The sequence below is a fragment of the Drosophila elegans genome, unplaced genomic scaffold (genome assembly GCF_018152505.1).
Source record: "Drosophila elegans isolate 14027-0461.03 unplaced genomic scaffold, ASM1815250v1 contig_520, whole genome shotgun sequence".
Taxonomy (NCBI): Eukaryota; Metazoa; Arthropoda; class Insecta; order Diptera; family Drosophilidae; genus Drosophila; species Drosophila elegans.
Window position 1 is genome coordinate 1724233 of NW_024545903.1, and position 17458 is coordinate 1741690.

At 39.9% G+C, this 17458-nt stretch overlaps 6 protein-coding genes across 12 annotated transcripts; 3 read left to right on the forward strand and 3 right to left on the reverse strand.

Moving 5' to 3' along the window:
• Positions 1 to 311: 311 nt before the first annotated feature.
• Positions 312 to 3328, reverse strand: LOC108134636 (KH domain-containing, RNA-binding, signal transduction-associated protein 1). The gene is given in 5 exon segments (XM_017255021.2): positions 312 to 1852; positions 1913 to 2013; positions 2073 to 2715; positions 2786 to 3010; positions 3013 to 3328. Coding segments are annotated over 5 exon segments (1284 nt in total). The 5' UTR covers positions 3083 to 3328; the 3' UTR covers positions 312 to 1607.
• A 1061-nt stretch (positions 3329 to 4389) lies between these two features.
• On the forward strand, positions 4390 to 6994 carry LOC108134628 (chymotrypsinogen A-like). Of its 3 annotated transcripts, none has more exons than XM_041709864.1 (7): positions 4390 to 4616; positions 4677 to 4722; positions 4899 to 5035; positions 5102 to 5656; positions 6149 to 6197; positions 6290 to 6408; positions 6463 to 6994. In XM_041709864.1, exons 1-7 carry the CDS (start codon positions 4412 to 4414, stop codon positions 6858 to 6860), a joined length of 1509 nt encoding a protein of 502 aa, XP_041565798.1. In that variant the 5' UTR covers positions 4390 to 4411; the 3' UTR covers positions 6861 to 6994. The 3 variants fall into 3 exon arrangements, with proteins under 3 accessions (XP_041565798.1, XP_017110502.2, XP_041565799.1); XM_017255013.2 differs by having other exon boundaries at positions 4890 to 5035; positions 6463 to 6993; XM_041709865.1 differs by lacking the exons at positions 6149 to 6197; positions 6463 to 6994 and having other exon boundaries at positions 4890 to 5035; positions 6290 to 6402.
• A 2502-nt stretch (positions 6995 to 9496) lies between these two features.
• On the forward strand, positions 9497 to 12988 carry LOC108134644 (KH domain-containing, RNA-binding, signal transduction-associated protein 2). 2 transcript variants are annotated; one of them, XM_017255036.2, is made up of 5 exons: positions 9497 to 9887; positions 9956 to 10460; positions 10524 to 10625; positions 11140 to 11321; positions 12070 to 12988. In XM_017255036.2, the coding sequence occupies exons 1-5, from the start codon at positions 9632 to 9634 to the stop codon at positions 12213 to 12215; spliced, it is 1191 nt and encodes a 396-aa protein (XP_017110525.1). In that variant the 5' UTR covers positions 9497 to 9631; the 3' UTR covers positions 12216 to 12988. The 2 variants fall into 2 exon arrangements, with proteins under 2 accessions (XP_017110525.1, XP_017110524.1); XM_017255035.2 differs by having other exon boundaries at positions 9498 to 9887; positions 11137 to 11321.
• Positions 12834 to 13595, reverse strand: LOC108134645 (DNA polymerase epsilon subunit 4). 3 transcript variants are annotated; one of them, XM_041709903.1, is made up of 2 exons: positions 13400 to 13595; positions 12834 to 13339 (listed from the first exon to the last, which is right to left on the reverse strand). In XM_041709903.1, exons 1-2 carry the CDS (start codon positions 13578 to 13580, stop codon positions 13053 to 13055), a joined length of 468 nt encoding a protein of 155 aa, XP_041565837.1. In that variant the 5' UTR covers positions 13581 to 13595; the 3' UTR covers positions 12834 to 13052. The 3 variants fall into 3 exon arrangements, with proteins under 3 accessions (XP_041565837.1, XP_017110527.1, XP_017110526.1); XM_017255038.2 differs by having other exon boundaries at positions 12834 to 13345; XM_017255037.2 differs by having other exon boundaries at positions 12834 to 13357.
• A 464-nt stretch (positions 13596 to 14059) lies between these two features.
• Positions 14060 to 16489, forward strand: LOC108134639 (KH domain-containing, RNA-binding, signal transduction-associated protein 2). Of its 2 annotated transcripts, none has more exons than XM_017255028.2 (6): positions 14060 to 14294; positions 14353 to 14474; positions 14535 to 14899; positions 15168 to 15257; positions 15401 to 15475; positions 15531 to 15685. In XM_017255028.2, the coding sequence occupies exons 1-6, from the start codon at positions 14132 to 14134 to the stop codon at positions 15556 to 15558; spliced, it is 843 nt and encodes a 280-aa protein (XP_017110517.1). In that variant the 5' UTR covers positions 14060 to 14131; the 3' UTR covers positions 15559 to 15685. The 2 variants fall into 2 exon arrangements, with proteins under 2 accessions (XP_017110517.1, XP_017110516.1); XM_017255027.2 differs by lacking the exon at positions 15531 to 15685 and adding an exon at positions 15798 to 16489 and having other exon boundaries at positions 14061 to 14294; positions 15401 to 15486.
• Positions 16490 to 16831: 342 nt separating this feature from the next.
• Positions 16832 to 17312, reverse strand: LOC108134641 (ventrally expressed gene D protein). The gene is made up of 2 exons (XM_017255030.2): positions 17224 to 17312; positions 16832 to 17165 (listed from the first exon to the last, which is right to left on the reverse strand). The coding sequence occupies exon 2, from the start codon at positions 17163 to 17165 to the stop codon at positions 16917 to 16919; it is 249 nt and encodes an 82-aa protein (XP_017110519.1). The 5' UTR covers positions 17224 to 17312; the 3' UTR covers positions 16832 to 16916.
• Between the last annotated feature and the right edge of the window lie 146 nt (positions 17313 to 17458).

The window sequence follows — 17458 nt, forward strand, 5'->3', positions numbered from 1 at the left end:
CACTTGAAAACATGGCTAATTCAAATTGGAAATTTATTTAACGATAATCAGCAATACATAATAATGCACTGTAAAATATATAGTTTCGTACTTTCACATATGTATATGTTAATGGGGTTTACATGCAGTTTTCAATGTTCGAAATCAATACAAAATCGGGTGTTTTGTGGCTTCAGAAGCATCGTCAACAAAGGCTAACTCAGTGGGGCATGCGGATATGCAGGCAGCACTCTTTAAATATACGATATATATATATATCTTAGGTTTCGTTCCGGTGTGGGGTGGATAAACAAATAATAACTAGGCTGCAATTAACATTTGTCGTCATATTCGTATGTATATTTGCATAATTTCTATTACAATTTTAGTTGCTTTTAACAACAATAACAATTATGTATGTTTATGTTTGCATGTGTTTGCTTATTCTTCTCTGATCGGATGTGGTTGCTATGTCCGTTGCATTATCGTAGGCGAAATCGGGCTTCTGCGCCGATCTATGTTGTATGTAGATTCTCGTTTGCGTTTCTAATCTTCATTTGGTTTAAACCTTAAAGTTTTACGTGAATATGCTGATGCTTTGAATATACGTACGCGCGTGTGATCGTGTGTTTGTTGCGTATGCACTATGTGTTATAAATCATATCGCTTGTATATATGTACTTGTTATATATTATTCATGATCTCTTGCAGTTGGTTTTTCTGTCCTGGCGACGTAACAAATAAAAATAAAAAGCCTCCTCTTCTAAACGTTAACATAATACAAAATGCATTAAAACAATATATAGGATAAACTTAAGCGCAGAGTTGGTAAAGCAAATGGATTAAGCGACGGCGGGGCGAATACGTATAAGTGTAAACATAAAGGAGATATATATATTCATTGATATAAATTAGAAATTGATGAAATCTTTGCATGCGTCAGTGGTAAAATAAACTTGATGATAATATACGAAAAAAACAAAACAAGGACATCTGGCTCGACTGGGATCATCCCTGAATGAATCCATTCGATTCGGCCCGATCCAACATCGAGGCGTTCTTTTCCTCCTCTCTCCATGTCTCCCTCTCTCTCTCTCTCTCTTTATTCTCGATCTCTCTGTTCCAAATGCTCGCAGGGGCCCAACACACGGATTCCGAAGTCCCAGATCGCAGACACTCGTGATCCTATAAAACCCAATCCTCGAGGAGTGCTTGCGTGCGTGTGTGTGTGGTGGGGTGGTGGGTGTTTGTCTGGTCGGTTGATTGGTTTGGTTTGCTTGGGTGGTGTTGTTCATGTTGGGGGGGTGTTCGTCTGATCCTCGGAGCATTCGTCTACTTATGCTAGTTTTCTTAAACATACATTTACTCATTCGTTTCGTTTTGGTTTGGGTTTCCACCCTGCCGAAATCTTGGTGAAATCAATGCATGACAAGTATCCAATGTTCTCATAGTTACTACATCTACCTTTGGAGCAGTGTGTGGATGTGGATGTTAATGTGATTGTGGTTGTGGGTGTTTGGATGGGCATGACGGATGGGCGTGAATACTTCCTGATGAGGCGCTAATGATGGTGAGGAATAGTTGAACAAACAGCGAACGGCAGCGGGTGGTGCATCCTCCCATCTGTATTATTTCTTGACAAACTGATAGGGGGCAGCGGGACGGTAGCGCATATTGGGCGGCACAGCGCCGCCGATACCACCGCCAGTGGTGGCCACGATGCTATTGGCCATGATCCCGCCACCGCCGGCATTGCCCAGCCCGGCATTCCGCCCATTGAAGCTGGCCGCACTGACGACCATTCCGGGTGGCGAGGCTCGCACAATCGCCTGTGGTGGCAAGGTGGTGTGCATGGCATTGCCCCGCTGGGCTGCTGTAAGAACGGGAATGGTATCGAAGCTCGGTATAATAGGCCCAGTGCATCCGGACTCACCTGGCACATAGGGTTTTGGCTGGTGGTACGCATTGTTGTGTGAGCGAAAGTAGACAGTCTCCTCGTTGTGGCGATAGTGTGATTGTTGCTGAAACTTTTGTCTGTCGAAGGAAGGGGTATTTAGCTTGACATATAGAGGACGTCCAACTGCACAACCCACCTGTAATTGCCGCCAGAGCGCTGGTTACCATTGCCATTATTGCTGCCGGATCCAGCTGCTCCGCCATTTCCGTTTCCTCCACCACCACCACCAACACCGCCTCCACCGCCGCCACCACCGCCTCCTCCTCCTCCGCCGCCACCACCACTGGCCGCTGCATTAGATTGCTGCTGCAGCTGGCGAAGCGTCAGCTTTTTGGCCGCTTCAGGGTCCTCCATGAGCTCGCGGTACTGCTCCTGGCGTATGTCGTCGTGCTTGTCCGGCGTGAGGTATCGCCGAATCTCGGCCAGGGCGTAGGCCACACGGGCGTACGCCTCGGCGGGCGGAGCTATGGTGGACACCTCGACATGCAGCGGAAGATTCAGGTGGGCGTACTTGGCGTCCGCAGAGTTGCGCAGCTCCTCCTCGCGGGCGCGGTCCTTCATCGAAAAGCGGCCAAGTATGACGATCTTGCACTGCGTCTCCTCCTGCAGGCGGCGCAGCGAGTTGCCCTTAGGGCCGAGCAGCTTGCCCACATAGTTGAACTTCTTGTCCTTGATGGGCACGTGCACCTTTTGGGACAACTTGATGGTGCGCTGCTGGTAGACATCGGCGTACTGGTCTCTCGTTGGGATGCGTCCGTTCAGCTGCACACGCTCCAGAGCTGCAGGCCGCAAAAGGGGGGAAATGTGGTAGTGATAATTGCCATGAAGTGACCCGGACAAATCAATTACCTTCGTCGATCAGCTTCACCGCCAGGGGGAAGTGATTCTCCATGCGCGACCGCTCCGTCATGAGCTCCTGCATGTACTTCTGGACCGCCGGCGCCGGCTGGGCCTTCTCGCTGTCCGCATTGGCGTTATGTTCGTTCTCGTGCTCCCCGTTGCTCGTTCCGCCGCTGCTGCCGGTGGCCACCACTCCGGCGCCGGCCGCGGATCCGGATGCCGAACCGCCCCCGAACCGGCCGCCGTGGAAGCCACCGAGGAAGCCACCGCGGATGGCCCTGGCACACGCAGTCCGTTCTCCGCCATTTGTCCTGCCTTCGGGATCGTCTCTGCCTCTGTCGTCCTGCAAAGTCGCCGAGTCTCGGGTTTTCCGTGCGCGGATTGTGGGCGGTCGCTTTTGCTGTCGTTTCGATTTGCTTGCCAAGTGTGCACACTTCAGCCTTCCCAGTGGCCCTAATTTTTCTCTCTTTTTCCAAGTGTGTATTTTATTCGGACATTTACTATGTTAGCGGCGCGGTCCGGCAACTCCGGTCTCTTGGGCTGACTCTCGTGCTTCTGCAGCGTGCTGTTGGCCGCCAATCGGTGGTGCTGTTAGACGCGAATCGTTGTTATCGAAACTGTAAGCGAATGGCCTGCAAGTCGATAGGTTTTTCTAGTGATGCCGGAGTGGCGCGGGCACAGCTATTTTTAAGCCACTGTTCGACGCAATCCACTAATATTTTTGTTTTTAAGATTAGTATAAATTACACATATTGGTATAAATTGCTCAATTTTGTAAAGATTTTATTGAATAAATCGATTTATATTCAAAAACAATCAAGCAATGCTCTTTCGGACAGATTATTCTTAATAATGAGTCGATCGTTCCTACAGCCGAGTACATCAGCCTAAACTTGTTACATCCGATTTTAAAATTTTTGACGATTTTAAACGGACCGATTGACGAATTCTGACTTAAATTTTTTTTTTGTGGTTTGAGTTATTTTCTTTATAATCTGAAGTCATGGAATTTTTACAACTCCTCAAAAACTATTTATTTTAACTCTTCTCTTTTTATAAAGAAAAGTAAAGAATAGTACTTTATGTTCCACAAAGATATTTTCATCTGATCCGGCATACGTTCATATATGATATATTCGTCGGATCCGGCTTATTTAATAACTGCAACAGAAAGAAGACTTTTGGAAAAGCTTCAATTAGACAGCCTAAACTCACTTGATATCGACTATGATAAATAAAATACATAAATTAATATATATCTATTTACAGCAAGCTTGGCATATTGTCGACATATGTATGTATTTTGCATATAATCTTGCATCAATTTAAAAAAAATTTAATTAAAATTTCTTAAACATCAATTTTGGAAAACACCGCTCAAAAATATAAAATATGTTACAACGCTTTTAAAGCCGATTGGATATTCCGACTAGAACAAACTAAAATGGTCATAAACTTACATACATAGAAAATAAATCATTTATTTAAAAAAATTTCATACACCACAACATAGCTACAACAAAAAAATATAAATTTGTGGAATGTGAAATTAGATTAAAATAATAGCTGATAAGAGAGTGCGAAGCTGAAAGCTAGTCACTAATTCTTAGTCATTTCCTTCCTGAATCTTCTAAAATGCAGACTTATTTAGCTTGCATATTTTTGTTCACTTGCTTTCCTTGCTATCTGGGAACTTCACTGTTTTTGGATAATCATTGTGGGTATTTAAATGTAGGCAAAGTTGTCAATGGACAGAATGCAAATCAAGAATACGCTGCTTGGATGACAGCTATAAGAAATGAGACCGAATTTCTTTGCGGAGGCACGCTGATTCACAATCGTTCGTATATTTATACAAAAACATCAGATATAATTTATAAAAGCCACTGTTTTTTTTTAGGTTTTGTTTTAACTGCCGCCCATTGCACGCACAAACAAGAAAATTTGTAAGTAATTTAAAGATTTTAAAATTTAAACAGTCGAGAGTAGAAATAATTCTGAATTCTGTGTACGTGCTCTTTTCGGTTTAACATTTGACTTCTCTTTGTACGCATACTAGTAAGTGCAAATATTTAAAGCCATCAAATAAAAATATTACTTGAATTGAAAACAGATTTGTAAGTTTGGGAGCATACAACAAAAGTGATCCTCTCCTTAAGTACGAAGTCACTGCTGCAATAGTACACCGTTTGTGGTCCATACACAAGTATCAGCATGATATATGCTTGCTGAAATTATCAGAAAGTGTCGAGTACAAAGGTAAGTGAAATCTTTGACATATTATTATTAATTAACATTATCATTATAAAATGCATTTCTCTGCAGCCAGTGTTCTTCCGATCTGTATAATTGTGGATAAGAATAGGAGTTCTCTTCCGGCAAGGTTTAAAACCTTTGGCTGGGGAGTAACAAGTGACGGCATGGATTCGGATATACTTCAAACAATCACACTTAACCATTTAAATGAAACCAAGTGCAAAAGTCGCTTGGGTGTGACTCTCAGTTCGGACCAGATATGTGCAGCTACCTATAACAGCGACACCTGCAAAGGCGATTCCGGAGGTCCATTAAGTACCACTCTGGTCGTTGATGGCATAGGCCGCGAAACTCAGGTCGGTATCGTAAGCTTTGGCCTAAACACTTGCAATGGACCGGGAGTGTATACCAATGTGGCTAGTTATGTGGACTGGATACAGGAAAACATAAACGCCCATGATGATTCTAATAAGCCACAGCTCACAAACCCACATCAATTTCCGCCTGCAATAATTCAAGACATGTGGTTGCATGGGGACTGCGGGGGCGAAACCATGGCATCAATTTTACGGGCCGAAATTTTTGGACTTACTTTTAGGGCCCAGGGAGTGCTGATCACAGACCGTACGTATCTATACATTAAAAACTAATCTAAACAATTTTTAATTTAATATCGAAGTCTTAAGTTTAAAGTAAGACTAACAATATAGGAAGCAAACTTCGGCAAGCCGAAGTTCATTACCCTTGCAGCTGTAGCAAAAATCTATATATTCTTGAAAACATTAAAATTATGATTTACTTGCGTATGTGTGAAAAAAACATGAAGCTAATTATTCGATAGTTCCTATGGCAGCTATATGATATAGTTATCCGATTTTAATCAAATTAAAAGTGTAAATTTGAACGGTCAAATTATAAACAAGTCAAAAAGAATTAAAAAAAATAAATAGAAAATAGAAAAGTTACATTTAACAATTTTTTTTTGTTGGTATGGGAGCTATATGATATAATCGTCCGATGCAAGGGTATACAAATTCAGACCGTAGAAGTACATTTTATTATTATTTTTTTTTTAATTTTTAAGCTTTTGGTTAAATAGTCTCTGTTCATTTTTAGGTTTTGTCATAACAGTTGTCAGAGACTTACAGGAAAACGCTGCTGCGCTGTAAGTGATTTCAATAGCTTGATAAGTTGATATCGATTTAGGATATATATTCATTTAAGAAATTTGAAATGTTTTTTAAAATTATTCCACAGAGAAGTTGATGTAGTCGGAAAAGGACGGTCCTATGGTGAATACAGAGTTGACTCAGTCCTTAAGCACAGCATAGACGATATAGCTTTGCTAAAACTTAATCGACCTGTGACGCCACCAGGTAACCTTTTTGTTATGGTTTCTCCAACCGATTTCAAAACTTTGTCTTTCGCAGATGGAATAAAACCAATCTGTATGCTTTCAAACATACAACTCCAACGTAATGGCGAACCTAATTCGGCCCTTTTTGTATTAGACAACGTGCGAATTTCCGCTGTTAACGTTGAATTTGTTAATCCCCTTGAGTGTCCATTGAGGACAATCAATACGAATGAAATTTGTGCGAAAACTCCTTCTGGAATGAGCCATACATTTTTAAAGCCTGGCGACATATTGGGACAAAGGGTTATGATTTCGGAAAAAGAACGGTTCGTTTTATTTGGTTTGGTAAGCTATTCATATAATGGGTGCCACATTCTTACAAATGTTATGAGACAAACTGAGTTGATCGCAAATGCCTTGAAAAAATATCAGGCTAAGCAACCAACTAGAATGGCTTTGCCAAGGTTTTAAATTGCGAATATAACTATAAAATAATTATAAAAATAAAATATAAAATTTTTCATTTGTGTATGAGAGGTAGTCTTTGAAATTTATTTGAAGGTTGTTGCTTGTATCCCACAAAAAATGGTTTAAAACGTGTTATTATTGCCAGCATTAATATTAAAAACTATTTTAAAGCGATTATTTATGGATTTTTTATTTCTTTATGAAATTTTAACAATTATTTTATATGCTTTTAATTTACTTCTAAAAAAATTTTATTTTCAGCTATATAGACAAAAAGGGTGTGACTTTTAATTTCAGTTTGACAAATAATATTTTATTTCTGATGAAAAAATATAACTTACTTCCTGCGTTTAAATACTTAAATTTATAAGAAGTCTCTAACTATTGTTTGTCTGGATACAAATCCGATTGAATCAAAAATTGTAAGAAACTATACCAAGTAGACTTTTCCTTCGAAAATATAAACTACAAGTCATTCGGATTGGGAAGGTTTCCATGCCATAAGTAAATTTGTATTTGTACAACAGAAAAAGCAAAAATACATTATTAACTGATACTGCAAATTAGAAAATGGTTTTTATACCTTTGCAGAGGGTATTATAATTTCAGTTAGAAGTTTGCAACGCAGTGAAGGAGACATTGGGAAATAAAATTAAAAAAATTATAACTTTAATTATTTTTAATGTTTTAAAATTCTCTGATATTTAGTCATATTTTATTATATCGAACTTACATTTAAAATTTGATCAACATTTGACAACTTTATTATATAAAAACAATTCAAGTTTAAAATAAAAATGAAAAATAAAATTGTAACTTAAAATTTTGTTCTAAATTTTGTTGGACATAGTAATGTTATAATAGTTTCGATTTACACATTTAATTTTATTTAGCTCGGAAAACGATATCATATAGCTACCATACGAACGATCGAATAATTAAGGTGAAAATCATCATAGCTTTGATGTTTTAAATGTGTTATAGCCTGATTCCATTGCCGCATTAGTGGACTTTTTAAATGTGCCTGATTCCATTGGCGCATTAGCATTTAGTTAATGCTACTCCGACATGTGAGTGGCACGAACAGCTGATCTGGGCTTGTTTACTTTTGAATTTTGGCAAATCCAAAAGAAATTAATTAAAATTAATGAACATGAGTGAGTTTACTAAACTCTGTAATGCTCAGCAGGACATCCATATTGCGACCGAGACATTTGCCAACTTGAACGACAAAGAAGAGAAGCTGATTGCGTTGTTATGACGGGTTTGCAATGAAGGCCACCACAGTTTCTAAAAAGGCAAGGATCCCCGTATATGTGGGAGTAATTTTATTCCAGAGATCCAGCAGTAATGCATTGTGGTACTGCGAGCAGAATTTGCAGCGTGCGCTCTAGGTTTCAGTCATTTTTATACGGAATAGATTTTATATTAAAAAAAAATCAAAAATTGCGCCAACCTTGCTTATAAAAACAGCTGTTGTAGTGGTGGCACGAACAAAATATCGTTAAACATCGGTATTTTCCAGTATTTTTCTAAAAACTTTCGGGGCGAATGGTTTTTAATCGCATTTAAAAATCGCATTTATTTTAAATGCGGCATTTAGCCTTATGGGATTCCCTGTGTAAATAAATGCGCATTTGGCTAAATGCGTTTTAATGCGGCAATGGAATCAGGCTATTAGATTTATATGATTTAAAAAATATTAAATTTATGCAAAAACAGCAAGGGTATATAAACATCGGCTTGCGAAGTTTACTTCCTTTCTGGTACGTATAACAATATCAAAATAATTATATTTAAATTTTAAGACTAGTTATTTGTTGAAAAATTTAATTTTTTTTTAAATATCTAATAGCCTGATTCCATTGCCGCATTAAAACGCATTTAGCCAAATGCGCATTTATTTACACAGGGAATCCCATAAGGCTAAATGCCGCATTTAAATTAAATGCGATTTTTAAATGCGATTAAAAACCATTCGCCCCGAACGTTTTTAGAATAAATACCGGAAAATACCGATGTTTAACGATATTTTGTTCGTGCCACCACTAAAACAGCTGTTTTCTATAAGCAAGGTTGGCGCAATTTTTGATGTCTTTTGAATATAAAATCTATTTTGTATAAAAATGACTGAAACCTAGAGCGCACGCTGCAAATTCTGCTCGCAGTACCACAATGAATTACTGCTGAATCTCTGGCATAGAATAACTCCCACATATACAGGGATCCTTGCCCTTTTAGAAACTGTGGTGGTCTCCATTGCAAACCCGTCATAACAACGCAATCAGCTTCTCTTCATTGTCGTCCAAGTTGGCAAATGGCTCGGTCGCAATATGGATGTCCTGCTGAGCATTACAGAGTTTAGTAAATTCACTCAAGTTCATTAATTTTAAATAATTTCTTTTGGATTTGGCAAAATTCAAAAGTAAACAAGCCCAGATCAGCTGTTCGTGCCACTCACATGTCGGAGTAGCATTAAATAAATGCTAATGCGGCAATGGAATCAGGCACATTTAAAAAGTCCACTAATGCGGCAATGGAATCAGGCTATAATACATACATTTTTAGCTACAACCGCAGCTCGATTAAGTATTTGTCTATCGAATGTAATCGATAGCCCGTCTCCCATCACTACCAAACCGCGGTGCTATCGAAACCGTGCTACCACATACATATTTTTTCAGCCAACAAATTCTGCAGGAGTAGAATTTTTTCCACCTAGTGGTATTCATTGAACTTACACTTCCACCAGGCCAGAAATTGCCTAAGCCGGAATGCCGCGCGACTACGACAGGGACTACAACGAGGACGCCGCCGACTATAAGCGGAAGCGACGCGACGAGGAGCCAGCGGCGACCGGTGCTCCGGAGACTCCGGAGGCGGACGGCGGCGGACACACCACCAGCCACGCCGCGCTCCGAGACACACCCCAGTTGAACGAGAAGACGAACGCCTACCTGCAGGAGTGCTTGCTGGAGAAGAAGACGCTCGAAAAGAAGCACATCATCACCAAGCGGCTGCTCGACGACGGTAAGTTTGAACCTGGGACACGTAAGACCTACTTAAGCGGAGCTAATCGATTTTTCACGACCCCGCAGAGGTGGAGAAGATCTTAGTCAGCGGCCGCATACCCAAGCCCGAGATATATGCCAACGTGTACAGCGAAAAGCCGATCCGCGTGGCCCAAAAGGTGCTATTCCCGATCAAGGAGTATCCCAAGTTCAATTTTGTTGGCAAGATCCTTGGCCCTAAGGGCAACACGCTGCGCCAGCTGCAGGAGGAGACCATGTGCAAGATGGTTGTGATGGGACGTAACTCGATGCGCGACCATGGAAAGGAGGAGGAGCTGCGCAGCTCCGGTAACCCAAAGTACGCCCATCTTAGCAGGGATCTGCACGTGGAGATATCCACGGTGGCCCCTCCGGCGGAGGCCTATCACAGGATCAGCTACGCGCTGGGCGAGATCCGGAAATTCATGATACCCGATGCCAACGACGACATTCGGCTGGAGCAACTGCGCGAGATGGACGGCAAGGAGCGCATGTACAAGAAATCTCATCACTATTCCAAGTCGTACGGCGATCATGGAGCCTACAGTTCTCGGTAAGCTCTTATGCTCTTTGTTCTTGTTTTAAATCGGATACTGAGGATTTCGTCTCGTCACAGCACTCCACCTCCTGCTTCCTCCAAGCCCAAAGTTTACTCGATTCTGGAGAAGGCACGATACGTGATGGACGATCCCAACTATGGCATTGTCAAGACACACAGGTTGGATAAGTTAAATCAAGTTAATAATCCATTTAGAGGCCGTTACAGAGGGGGCAGATCCAAACGCTATTAGACTTTATATTCATGGTCAGGATCACCAGCTGAATCCAACTAGCCTCTCATTTTGATCAAGCCCCATTAATGAGATAATATCGAGAGGATTACCATACAAAATTCATTGGAATCATCCGACCTTAACGTTATAAGCAAACAGCTTCAAAAGTCATTAAATATTTATAGAAAGTGTGTTTTATATCAGTTTATTAAATCGTTTAGCTCTCATTGGTTTGTTCAGTACAAATAAGATTGAATGATTTTATTTTCTTAAATCATACATAATCGGATGGCTTATCGACTAGAACCATTTGGCAGTGCTGGATTTTTAGAGACGAACTAAAATAGGCAGATTTTTATTAAGTAATAAAATAGGTTCCCAGGCAATAGACTATCATTTCTCTGCAATACTATGTAAAGGTTCAGGACCTTTCTTTTAATGCTGTACTATTTGCAGTAGATCCAGGGACCATGAGCTTTACGACCACCACGGGGAATACGATCGCTATGCCACACCGCCGCCCCAGACATCCAAGCACTCGACCCACCACGCCCAGTATGACAGCAGCTCCTACGAGCGCGACTACCGGCGTGAGTATCACCCCCACTCGTCCTCTTCTTCCTACGCGGCGGCCTATCCAGGTAAGATATCTAGCGATCTAGACCTATTAATCTCTTCCCTCAGCAGGCATGTAAAAATAAACAAAATGAAAAAAGAAAAAAAAAAGAAGAAAAAGAAAAAGAAAGCGACAAATAGCAATGTAATCGTTTAAACTCAAAACGCGCAAATCAAAGAAAAAACTCGAACGCAAAACAAAAAATATCCAAACTAAGCGACGAAAATTGAAAACGCAAAATACAGAAATCGTCACCAAACCGCGTACCAAAATTATGATAAACGGCAACCCATCCCATTTTAACAAGATTTTAAATGCACTATGCCTGAACAGAGGCGAGCTCAACTAAAGCGTACAGCGACAATTTAATCATCTTCATTAATTGGACGACTACTAACATACTCACAAGAAGCGAGAGCAACAAATAAAACAATATCGACTAAACAACCAAATTACTTAAATTCACACTTTGAAAACAAATTCATAAAACTTCATGCCACAAAACGCAATAAATATTCGTAAAACATGTTTTTAAATAAATTCCAAACTGGAAGGTTTGTGAAAAACATTTTTTTTTAACGTGGAAAATGCATTTCAATCAATAGAAGAACTTTTCGTAGGGTGTAGTGCATTCAAAACCGGTTAAACAACTTATTTTTCTTTTTTTACAATGTATATATGTTAAGCAAACAAAAAACAAAACCAAAAAACAGCACCACAGAGACAAAAACAATTTAAAATCTAAACAACAAATAAAATTCTTTCCAAAATAGCAAAACCAAGCAATGGTCGTTCATCATCGTCATATCGACCAACAACCTCGGGCTCGGGATCACATTCATCTGCTCACTACGAAACTGGATCCCGATCTCGTGAAAGCGTGCGTTATCGCTCGGCTCCATATCCCAAAATACGTTAACCCATCGATTTACCAAAATCCCAAGAAACCAACAACAACAACAACCCCAACAACAACAACTACAACCACAACTAAACAAAGTTAAGCAAAGTATAAAATATATTCCAAACAAATTATCAAAAATGTTTAAAGTCAACAATCCAACTATGCACACCTATTAAATATACTATCTAAACAAAAATCAAATGAAAAACGTAACTTTTTATTGCAATTGTTGTCCAATATTTGAATTGTGTTAAAAATGAAATCATCAATGCAACAAATTTTATCCTCGAAAACATTGTTAAAATAAAACAAAAACTTAAAACCAATGAAAGCTAGTTAAAGCGAATACAAAAAAAAAGAGAACAAAACACAAACAAAAATCCCCAAAACAATTAATTAATCAATCCGTAATGTTAGACTAAGCTTTGGAAATATTGTTTCATAAGATTATGGAGATAAAACCAGCAATAAAAGCAGCAAATAAACCCCAGATATATGCCCAACGACAAAGTAAGTATTTTTTGCGGTCAGACGAATTAACAACAAATAGCAGCAGTACAAAAATTAACCTAATGCCGGCTTCGTTATAAATTCCCACGAGAAACGAGTATTGTGAAACGTTCAACGTTGTCGTTTATGATTATGATTTCTCTTTATTTTGTTTGTTCTTGCGAATCAACAATTGTTTTATAACTTAAATATTATTTTTAACATTTAACCAATAGGCCGATTAGAACTAAATGTGTTTGCCGCAAAAATATCCCAAAAATAAAGAAAATAATAATCGACGAATCCTGTTTCATTAGTTAGACATTGCTTGGGTTATATCTTTGGCGTTTCCCAACAGAGAGTTCAAAAGTTCATGGCACCATCTAGGAACATCAGGCTGTCCACAGCTGATATGGCCATTTCCACGTCCCTCTTTTGAATGGTTTTCTTCTTGGACTGAGCGGTATACGTATAAGATTCGCGGGACAGTGAGGCGATGAACAATTCCACGGCTTTGGCCACCGTAAACACAGCTTCATTTGTGGCCACTTGCAAATCTGGATCCAGTTTCATTATGTTCCGTATCCTGGCCAAGGGAAGTTGTGTCATCTTGGCCTCGTGATCGACAGAAGGTTTGTGGCCATTCGTTACTGTTACTGATAGATCAACTATTGAGGCATTATACTATTTTTTGGGTGTTTATTATTTACCCGGCTTGTCTGCATGGGGTTCTGTGGTCGTTTCCTCTGGAGGACTGTCTGGTGTTTCGTCTACAACTTCGGGGGGTTCCTCGGTTTCCCCTGGTTCGTCTGCCTCCGTCTCCATGGCCTGTTCCAGTTCGAGATCGTGTTCTTCCGAGAATTCGTGCGCAAATAAGTCTTCGCTGGCCATTGTTTATCACAAAAAAATAATACGAGCTACAATTTTAGGGATGAGCAACACATTAACCGCCAAAAATATCGATAGTGAAAGGCTGGCAACTCTGAAATCCTGGCGGTCTTAGCTTTTTTATAGCTAGTTTTCCCAGTTTTCCTAAGAACAAACTGCGAGGGCTCCAGCGCTCCAGCATTGCATTTATAGATTCTTTATTTTTGTTCGGCTATTCAAATAAATTGAAAAACAGACGAAAACTTAAAATGTTCCAAATAGCTAGTTCTTAATAATTTTAAAGTTTGCGCTAATATAAAAATAATATATATTAAATTTTATTGACATTTTTTTTTATATTGTTTGAATAAGCTGGTTTACAAGCTTTAAATATTATTTATATTTTATATATTTTGGCTTTATCATATTGTCACTAAATAAGTATCGGTCTGAAAAGCTCGACAGCCCTGAAATTCGAAACGTTTGACAGCCCTGCGGCCATTTTGAGCACTGTTATAGATACAGTTTTTCAGACTGTGTGTGTTTCGGTTGAGAAAAGTTCCTTTAATATTTGAATGATAAAAATGGAACCTCCAAGCGAATTTACTGAGAAGCCCGCAACTCATGACCATCAGCCGCGTCTGAATGAGGTGGCCCAAAAGTTTCTGGCCGACTTGGACGAGGAGCGCCAGCGTTTGTCCGCAGAGTTCCCACTATGCGCGCTGCTGATCGACGAGGGTAAAATCCATTTGGCAGCATAAAAGTGCACAATAATGTAACAATCCGCACTTTGCAGCTGTGGACCGAGTCTACTGCACTGGTCGCATTCCCGGCAAGGAGTTCTACGCAGATGTGTACAAACAGAAGCCGATGAAGATAACCCAAAAGGTGTTCGTGCCCGTCAAGCAGTATCCGAAGGTGGGTCAATATATGGGTGCTCCCAAGTCCCAAGTGTTAATCCCTAACACCTCCTCACAGTTCAACTTCACTGGCAAGATTCTGGGACCCAAGGGCAATTCACTGCGTCGTCTTCAAGAGGAGACCCAATGTAAGATAGCCATCAAGGGACGCAGTTCGATCCGGGATCGAAATAAAGAGGAGCAGCTGCGCAGCTCGGGCGATCCGAGGTATGCCCATCTGCAGAAGGACCTCTTCCTGGAGGTCAGCACGGTGGCCACGCCGGCGGAGTGCTACGCCCGTATAGCCTACGCCTTGGCCGAGATCCGTAAGTATCTAATTCCAGACAAGAACGACGAGGTTTCACACGACCAGATGCGCGAGCTGATCAAAATGGATCCCGAGTTGGCCAAGAGCATACATGGGCCCAACCTGGAGGCCTACAGGTAAGAGGACATTCTAATTAACCTCTGTATACCGAAGTGCCTTACTTATCCTGGTCCTAAATGCACCTGGAATTGTTATTCATTAATATAACTCAAATTTGAGTATAGACATTATTAAAAAAGGCAAAGTTGAAAACTAAATAAACTGTTTATTAAATACTCGGCTAATAATTTAATCTAGAAACAAAGACTTTTCTAAAAGTAGAGTAGATGGTATACAGAGGCTTCAGATAGGGAACAGGTATCTAAGTTAAAATGTAAATTACAGATCTGTCTTCGACAAGAAGCTTGGAGGCAGCAGCAACGGGGCCCCCAAATACATAAATCTGATCAAGCGCGCTGCGGAAAATCCGCCCGAGTAAGTTACTTGTAAAGTATAATTTTGTATCATTTAATGACCCCACCAGGAACAAAGGACCAAAGCGTCCCCGCGTCTGATTAGTGCCTTGAACCCTAGCCAACGTGCGTTGATATGCCAACTAACATTGTTATTCCTTATAGAGTCGATGAGGCGGAGGAGGTGGCCTACGAGTATGAGCACCGTATGCCCCCCAAGCGTGCACCCACGGGCTATGAGTACAGCAAACGTAAGTGGAGCCCTTGCATGCCTTTCTAATTCTTTCAGCCGTAGATTCGTAGAGCCGGGGTCTATTATATAAAATCGACTCTTACCTTCCACGCACTCCCCAAGTCTTGTGGGTTGCACTTTGGTTGGGATTCCTTGGGCAAGCTTGTAGAGTATCATTACCAATACCAATAAATGAACAAGAACTTATTAATGCAAAAGTATGTAATACTTTGTAATGATTTATTTAAAATAACAAACAACTTTTTTATATAGTAATGATTGATACACGCAACGTAACTTACTAAAAATAATAATGAACCAATTTTATAGCACGTCCATCAATAATACCAACAAACGCAGCGGCATATAAACGTCCATATCCGACTGACATGAAACGTATGCGCGAACCGCCCATCAAGTCCTATAAGCCCAATCCGTATACCATACTCAAAAAATATAAATAATAGTACCGAGCTGCGCCACACACCGCTATAAATGATAACTAAGGACGATGTTTATGTTATAAAACCCATAATGGGTACACAATGAATATACTTAAAATTGAAATTGTTCTTGGTCTAACAAGAAGAAAGCAGCATTTAAAATGATGCTATTAACAAATAATATTTATAAAAACGCGCACTTGCGCTATCAATTCCCAAGAACATAATATTAATCTTAATTTAAAATCGCATAAACCTACATGTTCGAACTGTTGGCGTGCAGGACAAAGTCTTCAGGCCTAGGCGAGACTTCTGAACCATGTCAACAGATCACATAAGCCCAATATATACTATTATGTTAAATAAATGATTTCCTGAGTTCGAAATTTTCTGATTCTCAATATGTGTAATAAAATAAAACGCAATCAATAAATTTAATAAATACTGTTCCAACAGATCCAACTATAATCGAACCGATTGAATTACCCGATCCTCCCCTTTACAATCAATATATGCATACGTATTTAGACACATATGTCACTAGCAGTACATTCAAATAAATTAGTGAATTAATAAAAACGGAATGAAAAATCTCATTGTTCTATAAAAAGAAAATAAGTGCAGATCACAATCCATTTTGGGTATCAAGATATCAAAAGGCGCTTGAAAATAAGTTAATAAACCATTATGAATTTATAAACAAAAAAAAAAGAAAATTGAATAAACAATAAAAGTTGCTGCATAACTAAAATATTTCACATTTTTTCCTAACACAATTTTGATTTACATCAACCGATGGGTAAGTAGTTTAACATTTTAGTGATATTGAGTTTAAATTAAGGACAAATAAATAAAGGTTTAAAAATGAAAATCTTCTTTTGTTATTTACTTGTAGGGATTGTAAATATTAAAGATCCACTTTTGGGTATTTTGGATACGGTTTTCTAGGATTTTAATTTATTTTTATATATGTAACAAAGTTATTGCAATTGGTGGGCTTCTCGAACTAACAATTATATTGTATTGGCCTTCCCGTAAAGCTGGCAAGCCAAATTTGCTTCATCAGATCGCTTTCACTAGCTTTTGTGGGGTTCTCGTGTGGATGATTTTGTAATCGATGCAGGATTCTTTGGTAGACCTCAAAAGCAGTTTGTGCCTGGCCACAAAGACTCTGGCCACAATGATCAGAGAACTGGTGTTCCTCAACGTAAGTATCATCCAGGATGATAGCGGGATTCTCGTTTTGCGGTATCATCTGAAGGATGGGGAACTTACTGTGATTTTCTTCAATAAAACTAATCGACGGAACTTACCTTTGCTGTTCGTAAAGGCGCTGATTTATTCCGCTGACTAGCTGTGTGTCCCGGCCGCTTTGCAGTTGAAGACTGAGCCGGAAACTAAAGTTCTCGCTTGAGGCTTGTGCCACCACCACCACCGTTAGCACCACCCTTAGGAGCCACCATATGGCCGCCAGGCCCTGCGCACATTGCGGAATTCCTCCTCCACCGAAATGCAGCTGCATTGTAAGGACCTCAGCGCTTTGTTGTC

Excerpts from the sequence above, each read along its gene's own strand:
- LOC108134628 (XM_017255013.2), top strand. The coding sequence starts at position 4,412 with ATGCAGACTTATTTAGCTTGCATATTTTTGTTCACTTGCTTTCCTTGC. Across the intron at positions 5,657-6,148 it reads GGGAGTGCTGATCACAGACC|GTTTTGTCATAACAGTTGTC; the intron begins GTACGTATCTAT and ends GTTCATTTTTAG. Across the intron at positions 6,409-6,462 it reads TCGACCTGTGACGCCACCAG|ATGGAATAAAACCAATCTGT; the intron begins GTAACCTTTTTG and ends TGTCTTTCGCAG.
- LOC108134644 (XM_017255035.2), top strand. The coding sequence starts at position 9,632 with ATGCCGCGCGACTACGACAGGGACTACAACGAGGACGCCGCCGACTAT. Across the intron at positions 9,888-9,955 it reads CAAGCGGCTGCTCGACGACG|AGGTGGAGAAGATCTTAGTC; the intron begins GTAAGTTTGAAC and ends ACGACCCCGCAG. Across the intron at positions 10,461-10,523 it reads CATGGAGCCTACAGTTCTCG|CACTCCACCTCCTGCTTCCT; the intron begins GTAAGCTCTTAT and ends GTCTCGTCACAG.
- LOC108134645 (XM_017255037.2), bottom strand. The coding sequence starts at position 13,580 with ATGGCCAGCGAAGACTTATTTGCGCACGAATTCTCGGAAGAACACGAT. Across the intron at positions 13,358-13,399 it reads ACCCCATGCAGACAAGCCGG|TTGATCTATCAGTAACAGTA; the intron begins GTAAATAATAAA and ends ATGCCTCAATAG.
- LOC108134639 (XM_017255027.2), top strand. The coding sequence starts at position 14,132 with ATGATAAAAATGGAACCTCCAAGCGAATTTACTGAGAAGCCCGCAACT. Across the intron at positions 14,475-14,534 it reads CCGTCAAGCAGTATCCGAAG|TTCAACTTCACTGGCAAGAT; the intron begins GTGGGTCAATAT and ends ACCTCCTCACAG. Across the intron at positions 15,487-15,797 it reads GGGCTATGAGTACAGCAAAC|CACGTCCATCAATAATACCA; the intron begins GTAAGTGGAGCC and ends CCAATTTTATAG.
- LOC108134641 (XM_017255030.2), bottom strand. The coding sequence starts at position 17,165 with ATGATACCGCAAAACGAGAATCCCGCTATCATCCTGGATGATACTTAC.